This window comes from Acomys russatus, chromosome 28 (genome assembly GCF_903995435.1).
Source record: "Acomys russatus chromosome 28, mAcoRus1.1, whole genome shotgun sequence".
NCBI classification, from domain to species: Eukaryota; Metazoa; Chordata; class Mammalia; order Rodentia; family Muridae; genus Acomys; species Acomys russatus.
Genome location: NC_067164.1, coordinates 16386833 through 16411789, shown reverse-complemented (window position 1 = coordinate 16411789; position 24957 = coordinate 16386833). Strand labels below are relative to the sequence as shown.

The window sequence follows — 24957 nt, the reverse complement described above, 5'->3', positions numbered from 1 at the left end:
TGTCACTGTTTATCAACGATGATTAACTTATGACCAGGAGGAAGTTGAAAACACGTGCTGGGAACAAAATGGTGTTTTGGAACATGTATCCCTGCCTCCTGAGTTCTGTAGAAAGAAGTACTCTGACTGGGTTGCAAAATTACCCCACCCGCAGTGCTTGACTCACTCCTCCCTTGCTGACTTGTAGCTCCACTGCGGGACCTGGCTATTGTCCGGGCTGCCGACCCCTTGCCTCCAACCCTTGCAAATGATGAATGTAACTTTGTTTAAGTTACACAGAAAAAAAAAAAAAAAACCAGCAAAGTTTGGAGCAAAGTTTGCTTGACAGTTTTTCTTAGGGCAGAAAGCTTCTAGAATTGACATCTAAAGTTTAGCTTGGTGGTAATTGCGCTCTTAAGCGCAGGACTCTTGGACATGCGCAGAAAAGGGAGGATCCCATAGGGAATTCTATCTTGCTAATCTTTCCAGAAACACCTATAGACTCTCAGGGGGAAAGCAATAAATAACCACCTCTGGATGGAAACAGGCTTCTGGCTCCCGCACTTCACCACACTTCTCCCCAGCTGCAGTGAACTTGGTGAGCAAACACAGATGCTCCTCAGCCGTGCTCCCCGGCATCTGCTTCACTAAGTTGACCATAAACCTGTGTTCAACGACACCCAACCAAATCGGTGAGTGATTCCCCTCTGTAGCTCCTCTTCTTCCAACTGGTTGCTACCGAAATACATGCCCTAGACTTCAAGTTCAGTGAGTGTAAAAAAAAAAAAAATGTTTAAACTTTCCATTTCTGCAAGGGTCTTATAAAACACGCACACACACACACACACACACACACACACACACACACACACACACACACACACACAATGTAATAGCATTTTAAAATATCCATATCATTCTCTCTCTCTCTCTCTCTCTCTCTCTCTCTCTCTCTCTCTCTCTCTCTCTCTCTCTCTCTCTCTCTCTCAAAAAAAAAAAAAAAAAAAAAAAGCCAGCTCATTTGCTCCTGCCCTCTGGCTAATGCTTGACCCATCTTTCAAAATCACAGCTTGGTCGATAGATTTCCAACAAGGGACCCGATCATCAAGTTGTTCACCTTTAAATAATAGAAATAAAGACACAATGTTGTTTGGGGACTAGAAGAGTAAACAATTTGTTGAACAAAACAAATTGTATCAGCCAAAGTACCTAGCCATCATGGTAAATTTTCTGAGACATAAGTGCCTTTGGGCTGTGGAAGGGAGGGGCGGGAGAGAGCTCCTACCTATGTTTCTTACGCTGAAGGTCCTCTTGGTGAGCCTGGCACCAGTCTGCACGCAAAGCAGACACAAGTGCAGAGACCGATGGGAGCACATAGGTCATGTCAGCTTTCAGATTCTCAAAGCAGTGTCTTCTGAAGGCAAAGTCTGTTTTGCAGCAGTGATCCACAGCAGGATTGATGGTTCGGTTTTCATTTATTCCACATAATTCTCCAAGAACTAAATCTGCCTATACCAATGAGAAGTAGAACACAGTTATGATTTCCAAGGACAATATATGTGTGTGTGTGCGTGTGTGTGTGTGTGTGTGTGTGTGTGTACATATATATGATTAGGTGAATAGCTAGTTCTAAGACCAACAACAAACTTGCTTAGGAAAGCACAGGTACCCATGAGACTGTACTGTGTAGCAAGAATCTAAAGGCTAAAAAGCAGTAGCCCCAAAATTCAACCTACAGAAATTAAATGCCTACAGACTAATTTCTTCGTGTTGCATATACAAAGTACAGAGACTTGTGAAGAGCCATTTTAACATGACGATCAAACATGGGTTTCTGTGTGTATCCAAGCCCCTGTATTCTCCACCTGATTCTTAAAAGACTGGGAGGAGTGTATCCTTTCTCTTCTCAGCTCTCCCTTTGGGAGCAAAAGGCAAATTTTGTAACACTACTAAAACTGGCAGGGTTGGCAATCTGGGATGTGGCGTAGAAGGAGCCCACCTGGCATGTGTAAGAACTACAAAATAAGTGAAAAAGGCTAACTGTGCCATTCGGGTGCAATACTGTGATTCTTCAATCATTTGCCCTGGCCAGTGATCTCTGATGATTTCAAAAGAAAGATAATTTGAAAAATCCTTGAAAATAACCTAGCACATTCTCTCCCAATTGCCAGGAACTCATATGATAAGCCAAAAGGAAAATAACATGTCTTGCTTGGACAATGTCAAAACAACAGATAAAAGCAGATAATTCCTATAAATCAACAATGGAAGGGATGGAATAAAAAAAAGTCAAGTACCAGGGCTATAATCACAGCACTAGAGAGATAGAGACAAGAGGATCACCATGATTTGGGACCAGTCTGATTTGACATAGTGAATTCTTTTTTTTTACCATAGATATTTATATGATTACATATATGTATATTATATATGCAACACACACACATATATATGCAATAAACTACCTATAGCAAGAAGAACCATGACACAATCAGGAATTATATAAATGTTGTATTCTTAGTGCTTTGGCTATTTGTATTTGGCAGCCTTGAAGTAAACATCTTTCTCATCTTGGTGTGTCTAAAATTCTGAATGTAAATCAATCTCCATCACATCTTGTCATTATCAACTTAAAACATCTATCTAGACCTGAAAACATTTCAACCCCTAAACAACTAAGCTTCATCGTAAAACTAAGCTACCTGGTCTTCAACTCCATCAGAGACTTGAGAAGGAATAAACTTGATTACCTGAGTATGCCAGGAATGCAGGTTATAGCTTTCCAATTCTAAGCCAGCTAGCACTGTATAAAGAAATTGTCTCAAAAAATAGGAACAAGAGGTAATAGACAGAGTACCAACAGACATGCAAATAGGGAAAGAGGAGATAATCTCCTTGACTCATCTCTAGAGCCACAGGCAATTAACAACTGCTGAGAATGGAAGTGCTGGTCTTCCCCAGGGATGAACCCCCCCCCCAATTAGTTACCCAGCACCAAATGGCCAGGCCTAAAAGCATTGTATATAAATAACACTGAATGGCCTCAGGAAGTTTTAGTTGAGTGTGTGTGTGTGTGTGTGTGTGTGTGTGTGTGTGTGTGTAAAACAATAAGTAGAGAAAAAGAGCGAAGGGGCAATGATGTAATTATATTTTAATTTTAAGAATTGCAAATTTAAAAAACAAAGCATTCAGGATGTAATCTGAATAAACCATAATAATGTTTCTAAATTTTTAAAAAGAAAAAATAAACAAAAGAATAGCCAGGTACACGGGCTGTACTCACCAAGTTATCGACACAAGCGAATTCTTCGGTAAGCGTGCAGCATGTTGCCAAAGCTGTTGTCATTTCCTTACTAAGGGAGATCAGTTCTTCCGCGGAGAGCTGGGGGGCTGCCTTGGTGAACTTGGCAATGTAACTGAAAGAACACACTTCTGTTTGGCTCTGGATGAAGGCAGATACCCATGAACAGCTACTACCAAGCCCACGAGAGACAGGAAAAGTCAGTGCCAGAACAGTGTGACCCTCATGCCACAATGGAATATCCGTGGCAGAGATGGCCTTGGCCAGGAAGTAAAGTTGTTGAAATATTTTGTGTTGAGACTAAATAGTCTTAAAGGACAGACATGCTAGGAATAAGACAAAGAGAACTAAGATTCTTACGTGGACTGAGGTCAGCATAACAGCGAATAGCAACATTGCAGGAATGATGAAGTCGCATTTCAAACTGTATTTTGTTTGAACTGAAGATGTTGAACTTTAACAAACCCAGCACTAGCATGACTATTATTTTTAAATCTAAATTAGTTGCATATTATTCTTGAATTCTCATAAAAGCACCAAAAGGATAAACGCTATTCTGTTAAGCAAATCCACTGTAATTATGACTTGCTGAACCCCTGAGGTAACCTCGCTTTCCCAGAAAACAGTAGACACCTGAAGTTTTCTCCCTTCCCCTCTCTCACAGGACAGAATCCAAGAACGCTGATTTGGAGGTGAGAAACCCAAGTTCAGAGACACGAAAGCATTACAGAATCGCTACCCAGAATCCCATATTTCTTTCCATTTGTGGCCTCGCTTCTGGTTAAAGATTCCTGTCAGTGTAAATTCTTGACTTTTATGTCTTTGTTCCTTCCCAGGGTCGATGAAACTGCCGTAGCTGAAAGACTGACTGATATTCTATATTTGAGAGATTATTTGGTCTCAGGCACAGGCGTTAGCCCAGCTATGCGGACAACCTACTGGAGGAGGAGAGCATCCTTCCCCATCTCCTGGAAGCGTTGGCATTCGTGTTGAACCATTGCAAGGCTTTTCTCAGTGGTCTCATTGAATTTATCCTCCTAAAAATTAAAGCAATCATAATTACAAGCATTTTATCTACAATTGGATGAAGCCTCGTGTCAGCTTGTTGTCTTTCTGTGTTTGCAGATTATGTCCAAACTCTAATTACTATATATTTTTCACCAAATTGAACATAGCTTTATGTGTACGTGCAAGAATTTGGATTATTCAATTATAGATAATCAATTCAAATAGCTCATTTTTTTTTTTTTAGAGCTTTAGGACTTACAAGGTATAATTTAAACTTTATCTTGACGATATGTGTGATCCTTATCCAGAAGTGCCCAGAGAAGTTATTCTCTTCATCACTAGTAAAGGAACTTTTGTTTGTTGTTCGTTTGTTTTTGTTTCTCTGTGTAACAGCCCTGGCTGTCCTGGACTCTCTTTGTAGACCAGGCTGGCCTTGAACTCACAGAGATCTGCCTGCCTCTGCCTCCTGAGGTGTGTGCCATTGCGTCTGGCAGCTTTGTGAACATAAGGAACTCTCTAGGGTGACTCAGCTAATAAACATTGCTGTAGAATGGTGTAGGTGCATTTATCTTTATTTGTATATTTTCCCTCCATTTAGGTTTGGAACTTAAAACATCTTATAGTTGTCTTCAATTATTTGATTGACTTTTTTCAGTCACCGCATAAATTGGATATTTTTCTAGGTGTTATGAGAGAGAACCATACTGCATCACATGAACATGATGGACAGATGTGGCCACATGAAAAAAGAGAATTTTCTAGTACCATGACTCATCCAAAGATGAGGAACACAGTAGCTTGATAAGGACAATAACAGAACATAAATGAAAAAAAAGTTTTCATATTGCATTGCCTAAATTTGAATGATTATAAACTGACTTTCATAATATGTGGAAGAAAAATATAAAATAAAGCAAAAGTAGTATATAACAAAGATATTGTAAAAATTTATCAAATACTTCTATAAAATATGAAGTTATATTTTATAAGTATATGAAAAGATAGGAAAAGCTATTCATTTCAATATGAAAACAAAAACTAAACATGAAAACATTTTATAGAAATTTAAAAATTTTAAATAATATATCAAAACTTGCATCATAGGAAATTTTTAATGTAAATTTAGAAATCAAGCCACTTAAAACATAGCCACTTTTTACCCATAAATCTATCAAGCCTAATTTGCATGTGAAATATTGGTAAAGGCAATATTGAAACAAGCATTGTCAAGCAGTGCTCTGGGACTCAACTCTGGCCAGGAAAAAAAAAAACTTTCAGAAGTTAACTTAACAGTTTTGTCAAATGTTTCTAAAAATCTGTGTAGTTTGACCCCATATCCCCCTTACCCAATGATCTATCCTGAGAAGAAGACTACAATTATTAAATAAAATGTGTAGAATGACATTCTCACCTATGAACATCTTACACAGTTCTAAACACATAACTAACATGCTGAATGTCCACACATAGTAGGACAGCAAGTAAGTAAATTACTTCATGTCATTATGTGAGAATCCCAAGCTCATGAAGGGAAAGGTTTTCTGTGCTAAAAGCTGCAAGCCACACACTCCCTGGAGCCTGTGGAGGGAATCACTTTGAGCTGAGCCCTGTAAGGCTCATTTCATACACTGATACCCTGAGGAGGCTAGATTTCTGTTCTTTAAAGTCACTTACTTTGTGACTGTAATAGGAAACAAACATAGCACCACTGAATGAATACAAAGCAAAATGTTTCCTGTTATACTAAATAATAGAAACTCCAGATATTTCTTAAGAAATGTACTTTTTTTATCTCAGTTTTTAAAACATGTCCAAATATGAGAAAAGAATATGAAAGAAAATATTCAATCTAATATTATAATTTTTGTGACAGGGTTTCTCTGTGTAGCCTTGGCTGTCCTGGACTGGCTTTCTAGACCAGGCTGGCCTTGAACTCACAGAGATCTGCCTGCCTCTGCCTCCTGAGTGCTGGGATTACAGGCATGTGCCACCACGCCTGGCCAAATAATTATATATCACATGTAATATTATATGCAATTGTATATTATTATAGCATAGCATTATAATCAGAAAGCTTTAATAAAAACTGATTGTTTTTTTTCAGTTTTCTGCATCCACGTTGATGGGACCTACCGCATGGCGGTAACAATCTGCTGGGCTCTCTCTCTTGCAGCAATCTTCTAAGAGATCCTTATACACTTTAGTAATTCTTAGAAGCTCTGGTGTCGACAGCTCAGCATGTCTCCTGGAGTATTCGTAGGTAAACCTGAGGTGTGCAAAACATTTATGATGCTAGAACTTATAGAAAGAACAGAATACCCAATTCCACTTTCATTAAAGCTGGTAAGATCTAATAATGTGTCTGTTGCCAGAGCTAAATCTGGAATTTAGTCTGTTTAGAGAACATTTTACAGCCATTTTTTTTTTCTGTGTTATATTTCAGACTTTCTTTCTTCATCAAAGAGGATAGAGTTGTTGGGATTACACAGAAACAACTACTAGAAAAAAATTAACACATGAAGCGTCACAGGCACTGCACAATGCCAACCGTGCTTGCAAAACTCCACCCAGCCTTCCCAGCCCTCTCTCCTGAGAGACGCACTTGGAGTCGCGAGCTCTGACTAGGAGGAGGTGGTGCAGGCCCCTGTTCCTAGCATATGCCTGGTGAGGCACAGCGTGGCTCTGTACACTGCTCCCTCCTGTCTCTTGCCAAATATGGGCATTATTCTTTCCTTAACTCAAAACCACAGGTCATGGTTTCCATGAGCTCAGAGAAAGAATCCAAAGGCATAAGAGCATATGACATGAGGAGCAGAGGGACAAGGGAGAGGAAGGAAGGTGGCATTGTGAAGCCACCGTTGGTGCTGTACGTTGGATCAGACTTCAGTCGTAAAGACCTGCTGGCCATACAGACACATTCTCACTCTATTTCACTTGGTTTTTTTTTAGGATAAACACTACCTTGTATCTGAAGACACTAAGCCCTGGGCTGGTTATGCACACTGCTATAGGTTACATTTCCTTATTCCTGGAATCAGAAGTCCAAAATGCCTCAGAATCCCAAACTGTTTGAGTGCCAATATGATATTATAAGTGATAATTTCTACATCTAAACTCATGTGACGTGCTATGGCCAAAATGTAGGTGTATTAAAAATCTGGTATACAGCTGGATGGTGGTGGTGCAAACCTTTAATCCCAGTACTTGGGAGGCAGAGGCAGATGGATCTCTGTGAGTTTGAGGCCAGCCTGGTCTACAAAGTAAGTCCAGGACAGCCAAGGCTGCACAGAGAAAACCTGTCTTGAAAACAAAACAAAATCTGGTATACGTTTCATTTAATTTAGTTTATGCACATAAGATATATATGGAACATAAGTAAATTTGTTGTTTAAGCTAGGGTCCCATCCCCAACATAGCTCATTATGTAAATGTAAATATCCCAGATTCTGTTTAAATCTGAAACAAACAAAAAACACTCTAGAGACTTTGGAGTAAGATGGTGGGCTAGAAACTGTCTTTACAAAGCTTCTAGAGGAGGCAAAATGATAAAGAATACACTGTGTTCCAAAGACAGAGATGAAGGAGAGCTTCAGAAACCTACAAAGACAATGAGAAGGAGCCTAGACCAGGGAAAATGATGGAGGGTACACTAATCAGAAGTAAGCAACAGGCCTGCGAAGAGGACTCAGTAGTTAAGAGCATGCTCTTCCCTTGCAGAGGCCTGAGTTAAAGTCCCAGCACCCATGCTGGAGGGCTGGCTACAGCCATCAAGGACGCTGGCCTCCATGGACACCTGAACTCACATGCGTGTGGCACATTCCTCCACACAGATACATACAGATACACATAATTAAAAAGCAAACCTATGTACAGCATCAGCCAAACAGCTGTCTGATGGGTGGTAGCCAGGAGAAGCAGAAGTCACTATCAAAAGCAGTTTACTTCTCTTTGCTGAGTGGTACTGGGGATTGAGACTATCAAAACCAACAGATGTTCAGATTGCAACCCAGAAACAGAAGAAGATAAAAAGTGGGGCAATGTGAACCCTCGAAAAAAAAATCATAACCTTTCAATTGGTGAACCCAAAGATATCTAACCGGATTAGATAAAATGCCAGTTACAGGTTTCAAAAGTTTTCTGGTAGGATCAATCAATGCCTCCGGGGGAGGAGGGGGGCAGGTAAGACAGGAACAAACAGATAAATTTTTCCCAGGACCTGGAGAGGAAAGTTAAAAGAAAAAGAAAAAAAGATATAGAAGAGTCAGCAAAATAGATAAGAAAATTAGCAACATGAATAGGAAGATAGCAAAGTGGAAGATACATTCAGCAGGGAAACAAAAGAGCAAAGAGTGTTGAAAATGAAAACAGTCCATCAGTCAAATTAAAAAAAAAAAAATTAACCACTGTGGAAAGCAACAGCAATAGAGTTAATAAAGCAGATGAAAGGATGATATTTGAGATGGAGACAAGGTTGACCAAATATAACACTCAAACATCTGTAAACACAAAAACAACAACAACAAACCCACAGTTTCCAAGATCTTGGGCAAACAATCAAGAAACCACGGGGCAGAAGAAGAAGCTGAGATAATCTTCCAATTCCCAAGTGTAGGGAAAGAAACAGACATTCCAGCACAGGAAGCATTGAGAACCCCAGATAGACATGATGGGGGCAGAACCTGTCAAGAAGTCCAAAATACAAAGCAAAAGACCTATGCGTGAAGACAAACTCATTGTAATGTCAGATCTCTCATCAGAAACCTTAAAAGGAGGAGAGTACGGCTGACATACTCCAAGTCCTGAAAGAAAAAAAAAAAAACTGGCAAACAAGATCGCTGTATTTGGGAAAGCCTTCTTTTAAAGCTGATGGGGGAGAACATTTCAGGGCTAGCACAAACTCAGTTCATATCTAAAGGAATATTACATACATGGGAAGAGGGAAGCACCCCAAGGCACTAAATCCAAGAAAGAAAGAAATTCATGAGACTAGTTGAACACAGGAGAGCTAGGGGAACTAAATCCATCATGGCCAACATGGTAGAGCAGCAAATCCCTAAAACTAATAGGAGCAAAAGGTAAGGAGAAACTATAACCCAACCAACTAGCAAAACAGCCTTGAAAATGACAAGAACTGGAAAATGTTCTCAGCTAGAATCCTGACTCTAAGTGGTCTCAGCTTACCTATGAAGAGATACAGACTGGCAGACCAGATTAAAAAATCTAGATCCAGCTGTCTTTTGGCCGCATGAAATACACTTCGCTGATAAAAAATGCTCACATTGAAGGTCAAAGGGTGGACAAAAGCCTAGCAAGCAAACAGAAGCCAAAACACAAGCTGTCAGGGCTATTCTGAAATCTGTCTAGACTTCAGATCAGAACTAGCCACAGTTTTAGGAAAGTCACTACATATCAATAGTGGTAATAATTTATCAAGAAGATACAATTACAAATGCATATATATATCTAACATTGAGGTTCCCAGTTTAATGAAAGAAACACTAATAGAAATTAAAGATTATAAGTCCTGGTAAATTAATAGTGAATAACTTTAGTACTCCATTTAAATCATCCAAGCTAAAAATAAACAAAAGCCCTCAATTAAAGTGGTCCATAGATCCAAATGGACTGGACAAACTAGTATAGAGCATTCTAGTCCACAGAAACAGAATACATGTTCTTCCCGGTGCCCATAGACTATTCTATAATATAGACCATAATCTAGGCAACAAGTCAAGTTTATCAAATACAAGGGATTGAGGTAATTTCTTGTATTTTTGAAATCATAATATATAGCTAGAAATCAATAGCATAGACTACAAAATATAGGAAGACAACAACACACTCTGGAATGACCAGACGTATCATTGAAGAAGTCAGAACAGAAATGAAAAAAAACTGTAGAAGTCAGTGTGCAGATTGCTCAAAATTCTAAAAGTACTACTGTGAAACAAAACCATGTCATGTCTGCTGGACTCTAAGTCAACATACCACAGAGAAGCATGCACATCTGGGTTTAGTTGCTGTGCTGCCCACAATAGCTAAGAAATGAGACCACCAGCAGATGAAGAAAGAAAATGTGATACGTGGCATCTTTTCATCCATAAAGAAAAATAAAATAACATGATGGCATTTGCAGGAAAATATATGGAACTGGAGATCATTATATTAAGAGAAATAAGCCTGCCTGACTCAGAAAGACAACAGATACTGCTTGCTTCTGTCAAACACAGAATCTAGATTTGATTTTTTTGTATGAGCATGCATACGTGTGTGTGTGTGTGTGTGTGTGTGTGTGTGTGTGCGTGTGCGTGTGCATGTTAAGACCTAAAGGAGGTCTTAAGAGAAGGAGAGACTGAAGAAGGGACAATGAGATACACATGACTTAAAAGCACATGGAGGAGAATTGTTGGGGAAGAAAGTGAGCAGAAAATAGAGGGCAGAGGGGATGGAAGAACGAAATGGAACAACGGGGTGGTGAATAAAACCAAATATAATGCAACTAAGATTCATATTTAGTCTTGTGGCTTCCAGTCCATTAATCTTCTCCTTGGGAACAGTGGAGTGACATATCTGGACAGTCAAGCCAGTGACTTCTTACGACCAGAACCCCTGTAATCACTTCCTTACTTTGCCATTTTCACTTGTCAATATTGCACAAGTCACTCAACTCCTTTATTTCTCGCTTTGCTCATTCAAAATATTGGGGGAGATGGCACTTATACTACATCCGGTCTTAGAATTAAAATGGATAATCTGAATAATATTTTAGCCTATTTCTTGGCATATATAAAGTATTCAGTAAATGATAGCCATCATTATAATAGCATCATTGTTTTTGCTTAAAAGTGTACGAAATAACGCATGCATGAGCCATGATCTCTATAAACTGTGTGATGCCCGTGAGCTGCGATGCCTTATCCTCCACCCAAATCAGCCCGCATAGAATGCCTTATATTTTGCTTGCCCTCTTAACTTTCAATAAAGAGTTATATAGTACTCAGCAAAGAACTTGTCCGGGTTAGAATCTCGTTCTTGACACACATTTTCACTGTCGGTAAATTTGGGTTCTCTGGGGGACAAGTCTTCCGGTCTGTCGTCTTTATTTGTGTTGATTATACAGTCTTCACGCTCTGGTGTTTTCTTTCCACAGCAATCTTTGATTTTACTTGAGATGGTATCTTGTTTTGAACAAATTTGGCTTATAACCTGGCTCTGTATCAAAGAGAACAAGAAAAGTTTGGACTTCTAGATTTCCGTCAGGGCTGCTTTTTCCTTCATAAAAGAATGGCTGCTCACAAAGCCAATCTTGAATTAGCACCCACCCATCAACTGACTACATAGATAATATTCATTCAAATTTCACACTAACTTAATACTCATGAAGTTTTGCATTAGTCCAGCTGTTTTCTCCCTTTAGGACTTTAGGTTGAATAACCAAGAAAAGCAATAGGCGCTATCATAAACTTACATTACATGTTATATACTGGTCTTTTAAGTACTTTGCCCCAACTTCTCTGATACATTGACAGCTTCACTATTTTTAAATTACTGTGTTGATTTAGTTCTGTGGGAGAGGACACACATGCTGCCATGGCATATATGTAGAGGTCAGAGGAAAGCTTGTGGGAGCTGTTTGTTTCCACCATAAGTGTCCAGGACTAATTTTAAAAGCAGATTGGTCCTCACTCCCCTCTCTAGATTCTCCTGCTCCATGCTCTCTGGGTACTTCCGGTCTCCCTAATATAGTCAATATATTCCCACTATCTGAAATCTTCTGGTACAATCTGAGGGTGAGGGACCAGATGAGTTCCAAGGCTAAGGTAAGGAGAAGTGGGATAGGAACTGGTACCCCATTTCCAGCATTCATGTCTCATCTGAAGCCAGCATTGTTCCTAGCCCAGCACTTTCTGATTTCCGGATAATTCAGTCCTATTTTCAGTTCATGACAATTGAATTTCTTGCATTTATCCATAAAGACATTAAAGAGGAAGAAATTTGAAATACAATATGATCTCTTAGTTTCAGCTTCAAGCCATAGAAAATTTAAATTATTATACTAATTTAGTAAATTCAATTTAATATTATTAAACCCACATTTCCATAAACAAGCAAATACTACAAAAATAAATTGTGAGTGGCATCCCTTTAACTGGGCTACCCTTGAGAATAAAATCATTTGGGAGGACATGTTCTGTCCACTGCTTAATTTAAAGCAGACATTCCCCAATACCCTAAAATTCAAGTCATTTAAGTAATATGCTGTCTTTGCTGTAAGTAAAACAAATTTAAAGCCATCACAGCAAAACTTAATTTTAACTAAGAAGAAATCCATGTATTTTTAATGAAATGGTATTGAGTTGAAAGTGCATGAACAATTTCAGCTCAACAATATGTTTACTGGCATATTCCTTTACAAAAACCACTTTAAGGATTATCACATACTGGGATAGGAGGAAGAATTGGGAAGATGTTGGTCAAAAACAAAATTTCAGGTCTATAGGAGCAATAATGTCAAGCATTCTACTGTTGATCGTGGTGACGATAGTTAGCAACAGACTGTCATATAATTTGAAAATTGTCAGGGAAGGAAATTGAAAGTAAGTACTCTTACCACAAAAACATAAGTATGTGAGAACAATATAGAAATCTATATTAAGTAATTTGATTTAGCCATACCACAATGGCCATATACATGAAAATATTATTATTCATGCCATAAATATATGTATGTGTGTATATATAGAATGTTTGTATACACACACAATATTTATTGGTCAACTAGAAAGAAAGAAGAAAGGAAGGGAGAGAGAGGGGAAGGATGGAAGGGAGGAAGGAAGAAAGATCATTTGAATTTATTTCAAAAATCTTAATAAATCAAAGAAAGCAACTTTCTAAAAACTTAATAATAAGGTCATTTCCTGAGGCTTACTGGGGGCTTCTGGCATATAAGAAATGAGTTATTAATGGATCGAAAAGGATAAGGATGATAGTGGAAGTTGTAGTCTAGTGAGATCCCTGGTCACAGTCACCTACTATGAGGAACTAGAAGAGAGGAGCCTTGAAATCTCTCAATGTAAAGAAATGACAGACTGATAACACCTAAGTAATCGGTGTATATTATACACAAATGTATCGCAGTAATGCACTGAATCTCATAAGTATGAGCAACTTTATGTGACAATTAGAAAAAAACAAATATTAAAAATCATTGGGTTTTGCTCTATTTTGAAGAAAATTTACCTGGCTCTGGGTGCAATACACAACATCCCCTTCACAGCATCCTTCATACATGGAAGAAACATCTTCTAAGAGGGAAGTAAGGTCCTTAAATCCGATCTTGGGGAATTTTTTACTGAATACAGCAATGTTTCTGGAGAGACCATTAATAGACTACTAAAATAATTTGAATAGACAATAGACAGAAGGTCTTTATTTATATAACACACAAATTGCATACGTATCAAAGACAGTTGATACCATGAGTTTTTCCAGATGTTCTCATCAAATAGCTGATAGTACTGTCACACGGTCTATATCAGAGGCTCTCGGCCTTCCTAATGCTGCAATCCTTTAGTACAATTCCTCATGTGGTTGTGATCCCACCCATAAAGTTATTTCCATCGCTACTTCGTAACTGTACTTTCTTTGCTTCTATGAATAATAATATAAATACAGATATTTACTATGGTCTTAGGCAGCCCTTTTGAAAAGGTAGCTTAACCCCCAGAGGGGTTGCAACCCACAGGCTGAGAACTGCTGAGCTATATGATCACTTGGCCGGTATTTTCCTACCCCCACCCCCACCTCATCCCCAAATTCTGAACTCCAACTAAGAATGGCCCAAGAAGGGCTCTGTCTCCCATAATTACTACAGCTAAACAAACAATATGAGCTGCCTGCAGTATATATAGAAAAGCCATCACACACACTTTCCAAAGGAATCTCAGATTAACCATTCCCTTGGCATCATCCTCTCAGCTTATGTCTTTTCTCGTCTTGACCTAATGACCTTGTTTTGAGCCATCCATGTAGACTGACTCACCTTCCCCCAAACCCTTAACCAGGAAGACTACAAGTAAAGTCAGCACCTATTTAACAGAAAGAGCAACAACCAAAAAAAAAAAAAGCAAGAAAACACAAGAGACACTACAGAACTCACATAGAGTTTACGATGCTGGGTCCAAATTTCATAAGGGCTCCACAAACAGTTTTTTGATAAGAAGATAATGCTTTTAAATATTGTGTGATGGGAGCTGCCTGAAAGATAAAGAAACTAATGTTGAAATGAGACCAAAATCTCACTTTTTTTCTTAGTTTTCGAGTATAGGTAAAGAAACTACTTCAGAAGATTTCCAGCTACAGAAAATACATGTAATTTCTATCTAAGTAAATTTTCATGTTGAGAGAAATGTGTATCTGTGGCACATGAAAAAGGAAGGGCCAGTATTCCTGATGACAGCATTGCACTTGGTAGAAGAAAGGCTTGTTGCAGTGTGTCCCCTGAACATGGCTGTCCCCACTGGCACCATCCCACCATATTATTAATGCCAAAAGACAGGACGTCATAGGCAAAAGCCATCACACCAGCATTTACCGTAGAGACTTGCACACTGGAGCTTTCTTCCAGTTTATAAGGGAGACAAAACCAAAAGTGAGACCCTGGCAAGCAGTGAATCGCTAGAGTTCAAGGGTTTCCGGTAAACAGTCCATTTCTCACGTCAGTGAGGGTGGTAAAATAATATTTCATATGGCAAACACGCTTTCTGAGGTGTTTAGTTTTAAGTGAAGATCTGGAGCCGTGCCACTGGGCGATTCTTCATTCTCTTGATGAACCAAGCGAAGGACCCACCTTGGCTTGAAAGCAGGTCGCTTTCTGCAGCTGTTCACAGCATGTGGTCGCTGCCTCCTCAAACCAAGCGGCCACTCTGAGAAGAACAGGCGCAAAGACAAAGGGATTCCTCCTGGCAACCTCGTACATGTAGCTGGAAAACAGTAAGGTTTTTAAGAGAGAAAAGATGGAGAAAAGGAGACAAGCAGGATGATTGACAAGACAAAGGAAGGGAGGGTCCGAAGGTGGCTAGAGAAGCAACTTGTAAAAAAAAGGGGGGGGGGGAGGGTGAGAAAGGATTTCCGCTTTGCAGAAAAGTTCATTGAAAAGCCCTTCACATCTTAGCTGGAGCCTCTGCTAACTGCAGATGAGGCTGGCAGTTCTCATGCTGAATGCTGTGCTGTGTGTGTTCCTCCCTCCCTTCCTGTGACAACGGTCACCTAAACATATCGTATCTGACATTCAAGAACCTCCACAAGTTTAAAAAAAACTTGTGATTGTTTTCAAAGCACAATAGCTCTCCAGGGGGAAAAAAGAAGTTCCTTCTGTGTTCTCTACACTATTGCAAAGAAATTTGAGGCTAAATGTTTAATAATTTCTGTTTTCCCAAGGGAAAGGCTGCAGCTTCCCTTGGGAAGATAACATTTCCATCCCTACGTTTCTTAGCTTTTCAATGCTGTGCATGCATCATGTGAGAAGATAGAAAACGCTAATGGGAGAGTCTTAAAATCAGGGTCCACAGCCACAGCCTCACAAAGCACAGCTCCTGACACAAGAAACAGTGAATGAATTTATGAAGCAGCCTACTCACCAATAAACCCAGACATGCAAAAATAAAGAAAAGCAGAAGTTGATTGGAAAATAAAATTATAAAGCTCAAAAAAAAAAAGTGGATTTTAGCCTAATAAGAACAATACCTCTAATCCTTTTTGATACTAAAATTAAACTTACAGGTTTAGAAAAGATCCGCTGTTATTTTTATAAGCTTGGCATTTCTCTTCTGGGTCCAGAGTAGGGAAGCGGGGCAGAAATCCCACATTAGCTTTCTTGTTGTGGAAGAAACAGAGTCGTCTTGGAATAGCGGCTTTGTTGCAGCAGTGAGAAAAATTAAGCTTCTGCGGCAGCCCCTCCAAAGTGCAGATTGCGTCCTGTATAGCCTCGTTCTGGATAACAGAGAGGAAAGCAATGTTTTGTCACGGTGAAGCTCTCAGTGAGTAAAAGGATCGCGTCCCTTTGGGACGCATCTATCTACAGGCTGTCTTTGCCTAAAGCCTTTTGAGACCACGCCACACTTTGTGAAAGTTCATCCAAGACAGGCCTCCCTCACCTGTCACTCTTTCTGTAACGTCGACATTACGGCTCTGCACTAGACATTGCATCGGTAACTTGTCACGCGCTCCTTAAGCTTGTTGAGAGGGGATTCTGGAAGTGAAAGATGCCCCCACCCCCTTGTCTCAGACTCAAGCAGGTTTAGGCCAAGTGTCCTATAAACCTCCCTGTCTGGGGGCAGGCTGGCCACCAAATCCCGTGACAGGGAGAAAGGAGACCAGCAGGGATCTAAGAGCACTAACAACATGGTGCTCCTTCTAATAGAAGTTATCATACGTCCGGTGGTAGGGAAACGTCCGCCGTGACATAAGAAGCCAGACGCTCAAACACTGAGAGAGCAGGCTGATGGCCTGAAGAACTCCAGTTTGGGAACTCCAGCAAGCCATTTTCAGAAAGATTTCCCTTAGTCATTTCTATTGTTGCGTATTTTAAGTGTCCAATTTGGTAATGTTCCTTTGGTTTTTTTGTTTTGTTTTGTTTTGTTTTTTGTTTTTTGTTTTTTCTCTTCAACTGAGCCGGTACAGTCGCTTCTATGGATGTTGTCAGAGCCTGGTTTGATGCTGTTTTGCTATTTAGATGCTGCTTTTACTCGCTGCCTGCTATTTGTTGTTTTTGTTTTGTGTTTTACTTTTGTTTGCCACATGCTCAGTAAATGCTCTTCTTTGAAATTGAAAATTGCTATTATAGATCATCCTCGGTACCAAACAAAGTCCTCTGTGGATTTTCTTTATCTCCCAGAGTCACAGCATCAGTGTGGTCATGGTGGTCAGCCATTTCCTGAGATTCCATTTGGAGTCAGCCCACAAGAGGGAATGTGACGGTAGAGCACACAGCAGGAGAGGCAGCCAAGAGAACCTCTGACCCCTGGCATGTATCTCAGACTGTTACCCCTTCCTTTGCCTGCGTAGGTGTTACAGAGTGTCAGCAGGTCTTAGGCCTAGAGATTGAAAGTGCACAGCTCAGCATTTCGCCTTAGGATTGTGCCTTATTCTAAACACTGAGGCTAGGCAAAGTAAAAAGTGTGTGTCAGGGATGGAGAGACTGTCCCCCCATTTGGGGTGCATTGTATCCTTGTATGGAACCCTCATGTGCTTCCTATACTGTGAGCTCACAACTGCCTGTAATTCAGCCTTCAGGGAATTTGACAGCCTTTTTTAGCATGTGCATAATTGTGCACACACAATTAAATATGAAATTCTATGTGTCTAGAGCACCATTCTTAGATCTTGTTTAGATAATAGTCGGGAGATTGAAAGATGGCTCAGTGGTTAAGAGCACTGACTGTTCTTCCAGAAGACCTGGGTTCAAATCCCAGCACCCACAAGGCAGCTCACAACTGTCTGTAACTCCAAGATCTGACACTGTCACATAGACATACATGCAGGCAAAACACCAATGCACATAATAATCAAAAGGTAAATAAAATGTTTAAAAACCACGAGCAGTTTACTCACAGCTGTTTTTGAACACTCGGGAAGTGTACTATCAGCCAAGCACCTCTCCTTGTAATCTATCATGACCTTCACCAGCGTCTCCACCTCCTCAAAGGATGCTTCCTGGACATACTGTGCAAATGCAATGACGGTCCTGCAATGGTTCATGGAGGGTACACAGTGATCTTCTGCAGAGTCCTAGTTATGTCTAAAAATAACTCATAGAAATGGCTAATGCAGTTACTCTTTATACAGCTGCTGTGTAACTAAGTTATATTTGAGCAACCTTTTGCCTTCCTAGAACATATCAGATAAGGATACAAAAAAACATCATCATCAAAGGGAATCCGGAAAAACTCACAGGTATGGAATGTTCTCGGCTGTGAATTTCTGGGTACCATTGAGGTGCTCTGAAAAGCAAGGGTGCTGAGGTCATTACATATCCTTACATTTTAGCATTGTTTTCAATAAATAACTTTACATGACATTCCAGTGTGAAACTATAAAAGGCTTATGGTGGAAATGTTTTAACACATTTAATAAGGAATGTAAAAGTCATACACACACACACACACACACACACACACACACACACACACACAAATTTAAGACCTATTCAGAGCTGAGTGTGTATTCAGGAATTATAAATTGAATTTATTTGAATTCATCTGAAACTGTCCAGATTTTAGATTTTGCAGTGATGGGTTGCCATTTGCATGTTACACGTCTATCATTTAGGACAAGAAAAGCTACGCAAATATTAACTGATAGGTAATGTCATCAATGCAAGGCCTGATGATAAGTATCCTGCAGGCAGTGAAGTCATGTGATCTCTAGGTTCCCCCAAAGTCACAGGTCCTTTCTCAGATCACAGAGGATTTATGTTTGTCCACACAGGCTAAATTTTTGCAGTGCTTATTGGTTATCAAGTATTGCTCTGGGCACCATGAAACAATCAACAATGAGCAATCAGGCCACCCTCCTTGAACCTCGGCTTCCTGAGCACTCACACAGTGGAACTGCCTCATGCACATGACTATAATCCAATTTAGAGTATAGCTAAATATTCATCGTGCATGCCTTGTAATCCCTAAGCAAAGAGCTGGAGAGGATTTAGGGGAAGTGTCCTATTAAGACTGAAAAAAAAATTCAAAATTAGTAGGAGAGTAAGGTGCACTGTCTTATATGTAGAGAAAACATGTAAATAAAAGCACAACAAGAAACCTTGAGACATATTTGGGAAAGTAAAATTTATTTCATCAGAGGAATGAGGACTCTTTTAGAGTTTGAGTTATGAGGATTTTGCATGTAAATCCAAGAAGTGTGGGCTTCAATTGGAAACCATTGAGATTTTCATATGGGATACACACACACACACACACACACACACACACACACACAATCAGGAACACCAGGCAATGAAGCATCTTGTGTGCTGGGCCCTCCCTCAGTGCCTAACAACTGGAAAGTGGCAGGAACCACTTGTCTTTCTATTTGTCAAGTAGAAAGAAGGAAGAATAATTGGATGTGATACAGTTGGAAAACCACGAGGGGACTGTAGCAATTGTTCTACTGAGAAAAAAAAAAAAAAAAACCAACAGGACCTGAATTTTTCTGGGAGTAATAAAAAGAAGAAAAAGCACAGTCACAAAACACAGTAAATAGACAAAAATGTCAGGGTCTAAAATGGGTTGTTATGTGGGGAAAGCAGAGAAAGACCTCAAGAACTGGCATCTCTTCAACCCTGTGATGCCCTTACTGAGGGGTACCTCGTGGACTGCCTGGTAGAATATGACACAGGCCAGGACCACTGCGATATGCTGGATGCTTTTGTGCAAATTATATTCATTTTTAATTTATTTTTAAAGATTATAATATTATATGTCATTACATCATCCCCACTCTGCATCCTCCCATTTATCCTCCTTACTTTCTTTCAAATTTGTGGCCTCTTTTTTCATTGATTGTTGTTATACACATTATACGTGTATATACATACACATATATTCTTAAATACATAGACACAACCTGCTCAGTCTGTATGATATCACCTGAATGTACATTTCCTAGGCTGATATAAAGCAAATTATATTCATGTATAGAAGATGTGATTTTCTGGCCAGAAGGATTTAAAAAGACCTTCCTCTGAATAGGAAAATGTTAAAGTTTCCTCATTTGGACATTAAAAAATGTAAATATTGTCCTTTCCTCCAGGCTAACACCTCCTTCATAGTCTATTGGTGTGTGTGTGTGTGTGTGTGTGTGTGTGTGAGAGAGAGAGAGAGAGAGAGAGAGAGAGAGAGAGCTGAAAGGAGAAACAGGGTATCATATAGCCTGAGGGTATTTACCATCTAATTAAAAGACATATTGGACAACCAAGAATACTTTTTAAAGATTATCTATACTCTTTTATACATATGTTTAGATGTATGTGTCTGTGTATGTATGTGGTAAGCATGTATATATTCTATATATTTTTCTTCTCTTAGAATAAATTTATCTACCACAAGAAATATTTATATATTGATATATAAATTATATCTCAAGACAACACTTTCTATCCTCTATCGATTGTTGGCCATATCTGAGCACATACACCTTGTAAAATAGATAATATGACAACAAAAATGAAAGTCCATAGTGGGTTGGTTGAAATTACTGACCAGAATATATAAGCTAAGAAAAGAGAGAAAATAAATAAATAAAACCACTGGAGTAATTAGAGTGTTTAAGAGGCTAAGGAAAAGTAATTCCCCTAATTTAGTCATCCCTCGTCATAAACAAGTAAATTCCTTACCTACATCTTGAGACTTTGTGGGTAGGGCTAAGGGTTCAGTCAAAGAAAACAGGAAAAAAATAAAGCCTGGACCATTTAAGTATTTCATGTTTAAATAAAACAAAGGCCACATTCAGGAGAGTAATGTGACAGGGTCAAAACCAACTTTTTATAGTATTCTTTGACCTTACATTTGTTAAAAAGTAACCTCGTTAATCTCTTTCTGAAATGCACAGGCTTTTTTTTTTTTTTTTTTTTTTTTTTTTTTTTTTTTGTCATGGTGCAAATTTTTTGCTAATTATTAACTAGGGAAAATTGAATTCACTGGGAGAAAAAAATCTCTTGATTTGAAAAAAAAGCCTGTAGATTGAGTGTACACTACACAATTAAATAACCCTGCCTCCAAAAGCCGTGAGTGACTTCAAACATTAAAGGGAAAAGACTAGCTAACACATTTATAAGGAAATGCACTATAAAAACCATTAAATTTCTGGAGCCCAGGAGGTAACTCAGTTCATAAAATGCTTGCCTGGAAGGTATGAAAAACTGAGTTTAGTCTCCAGAACTTGTGTAAAACCCAGGTTTGCCAGTGCACACTTCTTGAACAAGTTCTGGGGAGTATAGCTGGGCAGGTCCCTGTAACTCTCCACACACACACACACACACGTGCATGCACACAAACAGGTGCTCCTGCACAAACTCAGAAACACAAATCACATCAAGTTTGACCTGTCATCAAGGAAAATTAAAATAGTAAGTTCTCTAAATCTATAGGAACAGAAAAAAAAAAAAAAAAAAAAAAAAAAAAAAGACAACACTGAAAACATCAAAATCTGGAAATACTAGAGAAACAAGTGATCATGTAATGAAATCTTTTAGAAGACAAGGTTCTAGTAAGAATTGATCACCTTAAAATGTTCATCCCGTTTGAGCCAATCACTTGAATCCTGGGACTATATTGAGATTGTGATTCTGCGCATACAAATCTTTTTTCAGTATGTAGTGTTATCTGCCGTCTTGTCATATATGCTTTCAGTGTGTTGCAGTGCATCCTTTTCACAGATAATCTGAGAATTTGGGTCCTGAATAGATGTTTAAACTTACCAAGCCATTTCCTGTATTTCTTGAGATGGTCACATGGGTTTTTTTTCCCTATTTTGTAATGCAGCACGCCATCATTGTTAATTGTGCGTGCGTTCAAGCATTCTTTGTCTCAGAAGCAAGCCCCACTCCATCGCAATGACTGATCCTTTTGAGATGCTGTTGCAATCCACTTCCTCAGGAAAATGCTGAGATTTTTTTTTCTCACAAGAATATCAGACTGTAATTTTCATTTCTTTCCACATCCTTCAGTGGCTTTGGTACCAGGTTAATGTGGGACTTATAAAAAAAAATAAATAGCCACACATGGTGCCACACACTTTTTACAGCACTCAGGAGGCAGAGCTAGGCAGATCTCTGTGAGTTCAAGGCCAGCCTGACCTACAAAGTGACTTCTAGGCCAGCCAGGGCCTATGTAAGATCTCACTATGTATAGTGAGATCCTATCTCAGGAAAACAAAATAAAATGAGTTTTCAAGTATTCATACACACTCACACTAAATGAATGAATGAATAAATAAACAAATAAGTAAATAGGAAGATAGATAGATAGATAGATAGATAGATAGATAGATAGATAGATAGATAGATAATAAAATATCTCACATCTCAAAGGAAATCAGACATAGTTGATTCCGGAACCTAAATATGAGTGAGAATGGCCTGGGGACATAGATTTGTGTTACCTCAAACACCGCATTCCAATGTGGCCATGGCTTTGTGTAATTTTCATAGTAACAGAACAAAAAAAGCCATAATCAAAGCACTTTTGAAATGTATGATGGGCACATCAAGCAGTCATGTTGCAGTAAGATAGGGAAGTCTCCGTGATGGGCCTCAGACGCCGTCTGGTGAGATTCCTCACTTTTGAGCTGGTAGAGGTGAGGGGTCTGTTTGCCAATCCCACAGGCATTTTTACCTGACAATCCCAGTGATGTTAGGTGGAAAAAAGAGGTGAATAATAACTGCCTAGTAGGACAACTGAAGACAGCCCAGGGGGTTTTGCTGTGAAGATCTAACTACCCTCCCCCGCCCCCAGCTCTCCACACTCTCGACTCTGATCAGCCAATCACAAGCTCAGTTCTGACCAGCCAATCACAAGCTCAGTTCTGATCAGCCAATCAGCCTTGTAGCATCCTTAACTCTGGTAATCCCCCCCCCCCAACCCGGGACCATCCCTTTACAAATGTTTTCATTTTGTTTTGATTTTTGTAGAAGTTTGAGGATGATTTGCACTAGTTTGTGGTAGACTCCAGCTGTGTAAACACCCAACAGATTGTGTGTCCTGTTGCTGTTAATTAGAATGTTCTGTGTATGTCTCTTAAGTTTGCTTAGTCTAAAGTATAATTCAAATCTACCATTTCCATGATTCTTTTCTGTCTAGAAGATCTGTGTGTTGGCCCTCCACGTCAAAATGAGTTTCTAATTAAAACAGACAAGAATGGAAACTGCTGTCCACAGAAGTCACAACCAAAGCTCGCTTCCATGCCCTGAGGTGGCCTCTGAACCTGGGCCTGAGTTGGTATTTGTGTTTCTAGATCGGGCACGAAACTACTCCATGCTTTGTAGAAACTCATACAGAGGGCACTGAGTGTGTTCTGGGCCTGGAGCAGATGTGGCCAGGCTGAGAGTCTCTCTTCTAGTAATGTAATGTTCAGTCTATGAGAGATAGCAAAATTCAACTTAAACTCTTCAGCACTGTGAGTAAACTTAGTGAATCAGTGTCGTTGAAGCATAGTCCATGTGTAGTTAAACTGCACACATTTAAAGTGATAAGAATTTATTTGTAAGCATCATCACAATCAAGACAGTGAACATATATCCATCACCTCCAAAAAGGGCCCTTTGTACTCCCTCCCTCCTGTCTCTTACCATTCCTTCTTCCCCCCAAAAAAGCCGTGATCTGATTCCTATCATTATACAATGGTTTGCGCTCTCCATATTTTTGCACGAATGGAGAAATACAATGTGCACTCCATTATCTTTATAATAATAGTACTAGAAAGTTGTAGCCATGCTGCTTGATATGTCAGTTTTCCCTTTTTTCCCAAGCAGTACTTCATTGTACTGATATTGATATTCCACGGTTGGCTCACTAGACCCTCTACTGTACAATTTTGTTGTTTTCCATTTGAAGTCACTTCAGATAAAGCTGGACCATTTATGTGAATTTCTCTGTTTAACACAAACATCTTCTTTGGGATACAGATCTAGGATCGGTGTTGTATATAGTGTGTGGGTAAGTTCATAAGAGAGGACCAAGTTGTTTTACAAGTAGCTGAACCATTTTACACTCCCATAGGCGATGTGTGAGTTCTAAGCCTTCTAAAACTTTTTGACAATTGATATAGTCAGTATTTTTGTTACAACCATTCTATTAAGTGTGGGAATCACGTTTCCTTTTACGTAGAATTAGTGATTATGTGTGGCATGTTCTTACATCTTGTTTGTTTGGGGCTTTTCCTTTGCTGGTTGGTTGACTGCTTTACCGTTATTCTAACTTGGTACACCTTGGGTGAGCGGGGGGGAGTGTCAGTTACTTTTTGTTTTTGTTATTTTTTCATTGTTTGGTCTTGCGGGTTGGCTAATGCCCTCTAGATACAAGAAAGCTCTTGGCCACACATGTGTTGATTGTCCTCATCTTGCAAAAGCATTGTCCCCAATCTTGGATTCATCTTTTTCATTCTGTTAATGACGTCTGTTAGAGTTGGACAGTGTTTGGCTGTTTATTTATAGATTATACTTTGGGTGTGATATTTAAGGAGGATGTGCCTACCAAAACATTATCTCTCTAATTTTGGGTTTCACATTATGATTCACTTTAGCTCATTGCATGTGGTATAAAGCATGGCTCTCAGTTCTCTGAATATGTAGTGACGATTTTCAGTTCTTTCAGAATTTTTTTGAAAAGCTTTTCCCTGCCCATGGCTTCCCTTGTCATATTTCTCAAAGATCAGTTGTCGAGATTTGAGTAAGTTCATTTCTGACCACTTAATTCTGTTACACTGACCTATTTATCTGTATTTACACAAACGTTCTATTTTTGTTACTGTAGGTTTATAAAAATCCTTAAAATAAAGTAATATTGGCCTTGAGGCTTTCTCCTTTTGTCAAGGCAATTTTAGTTATGGTGTATCACTTCCATTTCTGTCTGAATTACGCAATCAGTTTGTCAATTTCTAAAATAGATAAAGAAATAAAT

General features: G+C 39.2%; 1 protein-coding gene across 1 annotated transcript; it reads right to left on the bottom strand.

Annotated features, from left to right (window-relative positions):
* Positions 1 to 324: 324 nt before the first annotated feature.
* Positions 325 to 20798, bottom strand: Afm (afamin). The gene is made up of 13 exons (XM_051170595.1): positions 20676 to 20798; positions 18240 to 18288; positions 17900 to 18032; positions 16068 to 16279; positions 15138 to 15270; positions 14448 to 14545; positions 13529 to 13658; positions 11286 to 11500; positions 6422 to 6554; positions 4220 to 4317; positions 3263 to 3395; positions 1265 to 1488; positions 325 to 643 (listed from the first exon to the last, which is right to left on the bottom strand). Exons 1-13 carry the CDS (start codon positions 20785 to 20787, stop codon positions 475 to 477), a joined length of 1839 nt encoding a protein of 612 aa, XP_051026552.1. The 5' UTR covers positions 20788 to 20798; the 3' UTR covers positions 325 to 474.
* Between the last annotated feature and the right edge of the window lie 4159 nt (positions 20799 to 24957).

What these genes read in the sequence shown, in the direction of transcription:
- Afm (XM_051170595.1), bottom strand. Translation starts at nt 20,787, where the DNA reads ATGTGGCCTTTGTTTTATTTAAACATGAAATACTTAAATGGTCCAGGC. An exon ending in CGACCTGCTTTCAAGCCAAG is followed by an intron (nt 14,546 to 15,137) that starts GTGGGTCCTTCG and finishes TTTATCTTTCAG; the next exon opens with GCAGCTCCCATCACACAATA. An exon ending in TCGCTTGTGTCGATAACTTG is followed by an intron (nt 1,489 to 3,262) that starts GTGAGTACAGCC and finishes TCATTGGTATAG; the next exon opens with GCAGATTTAGTTCTTGGAGA.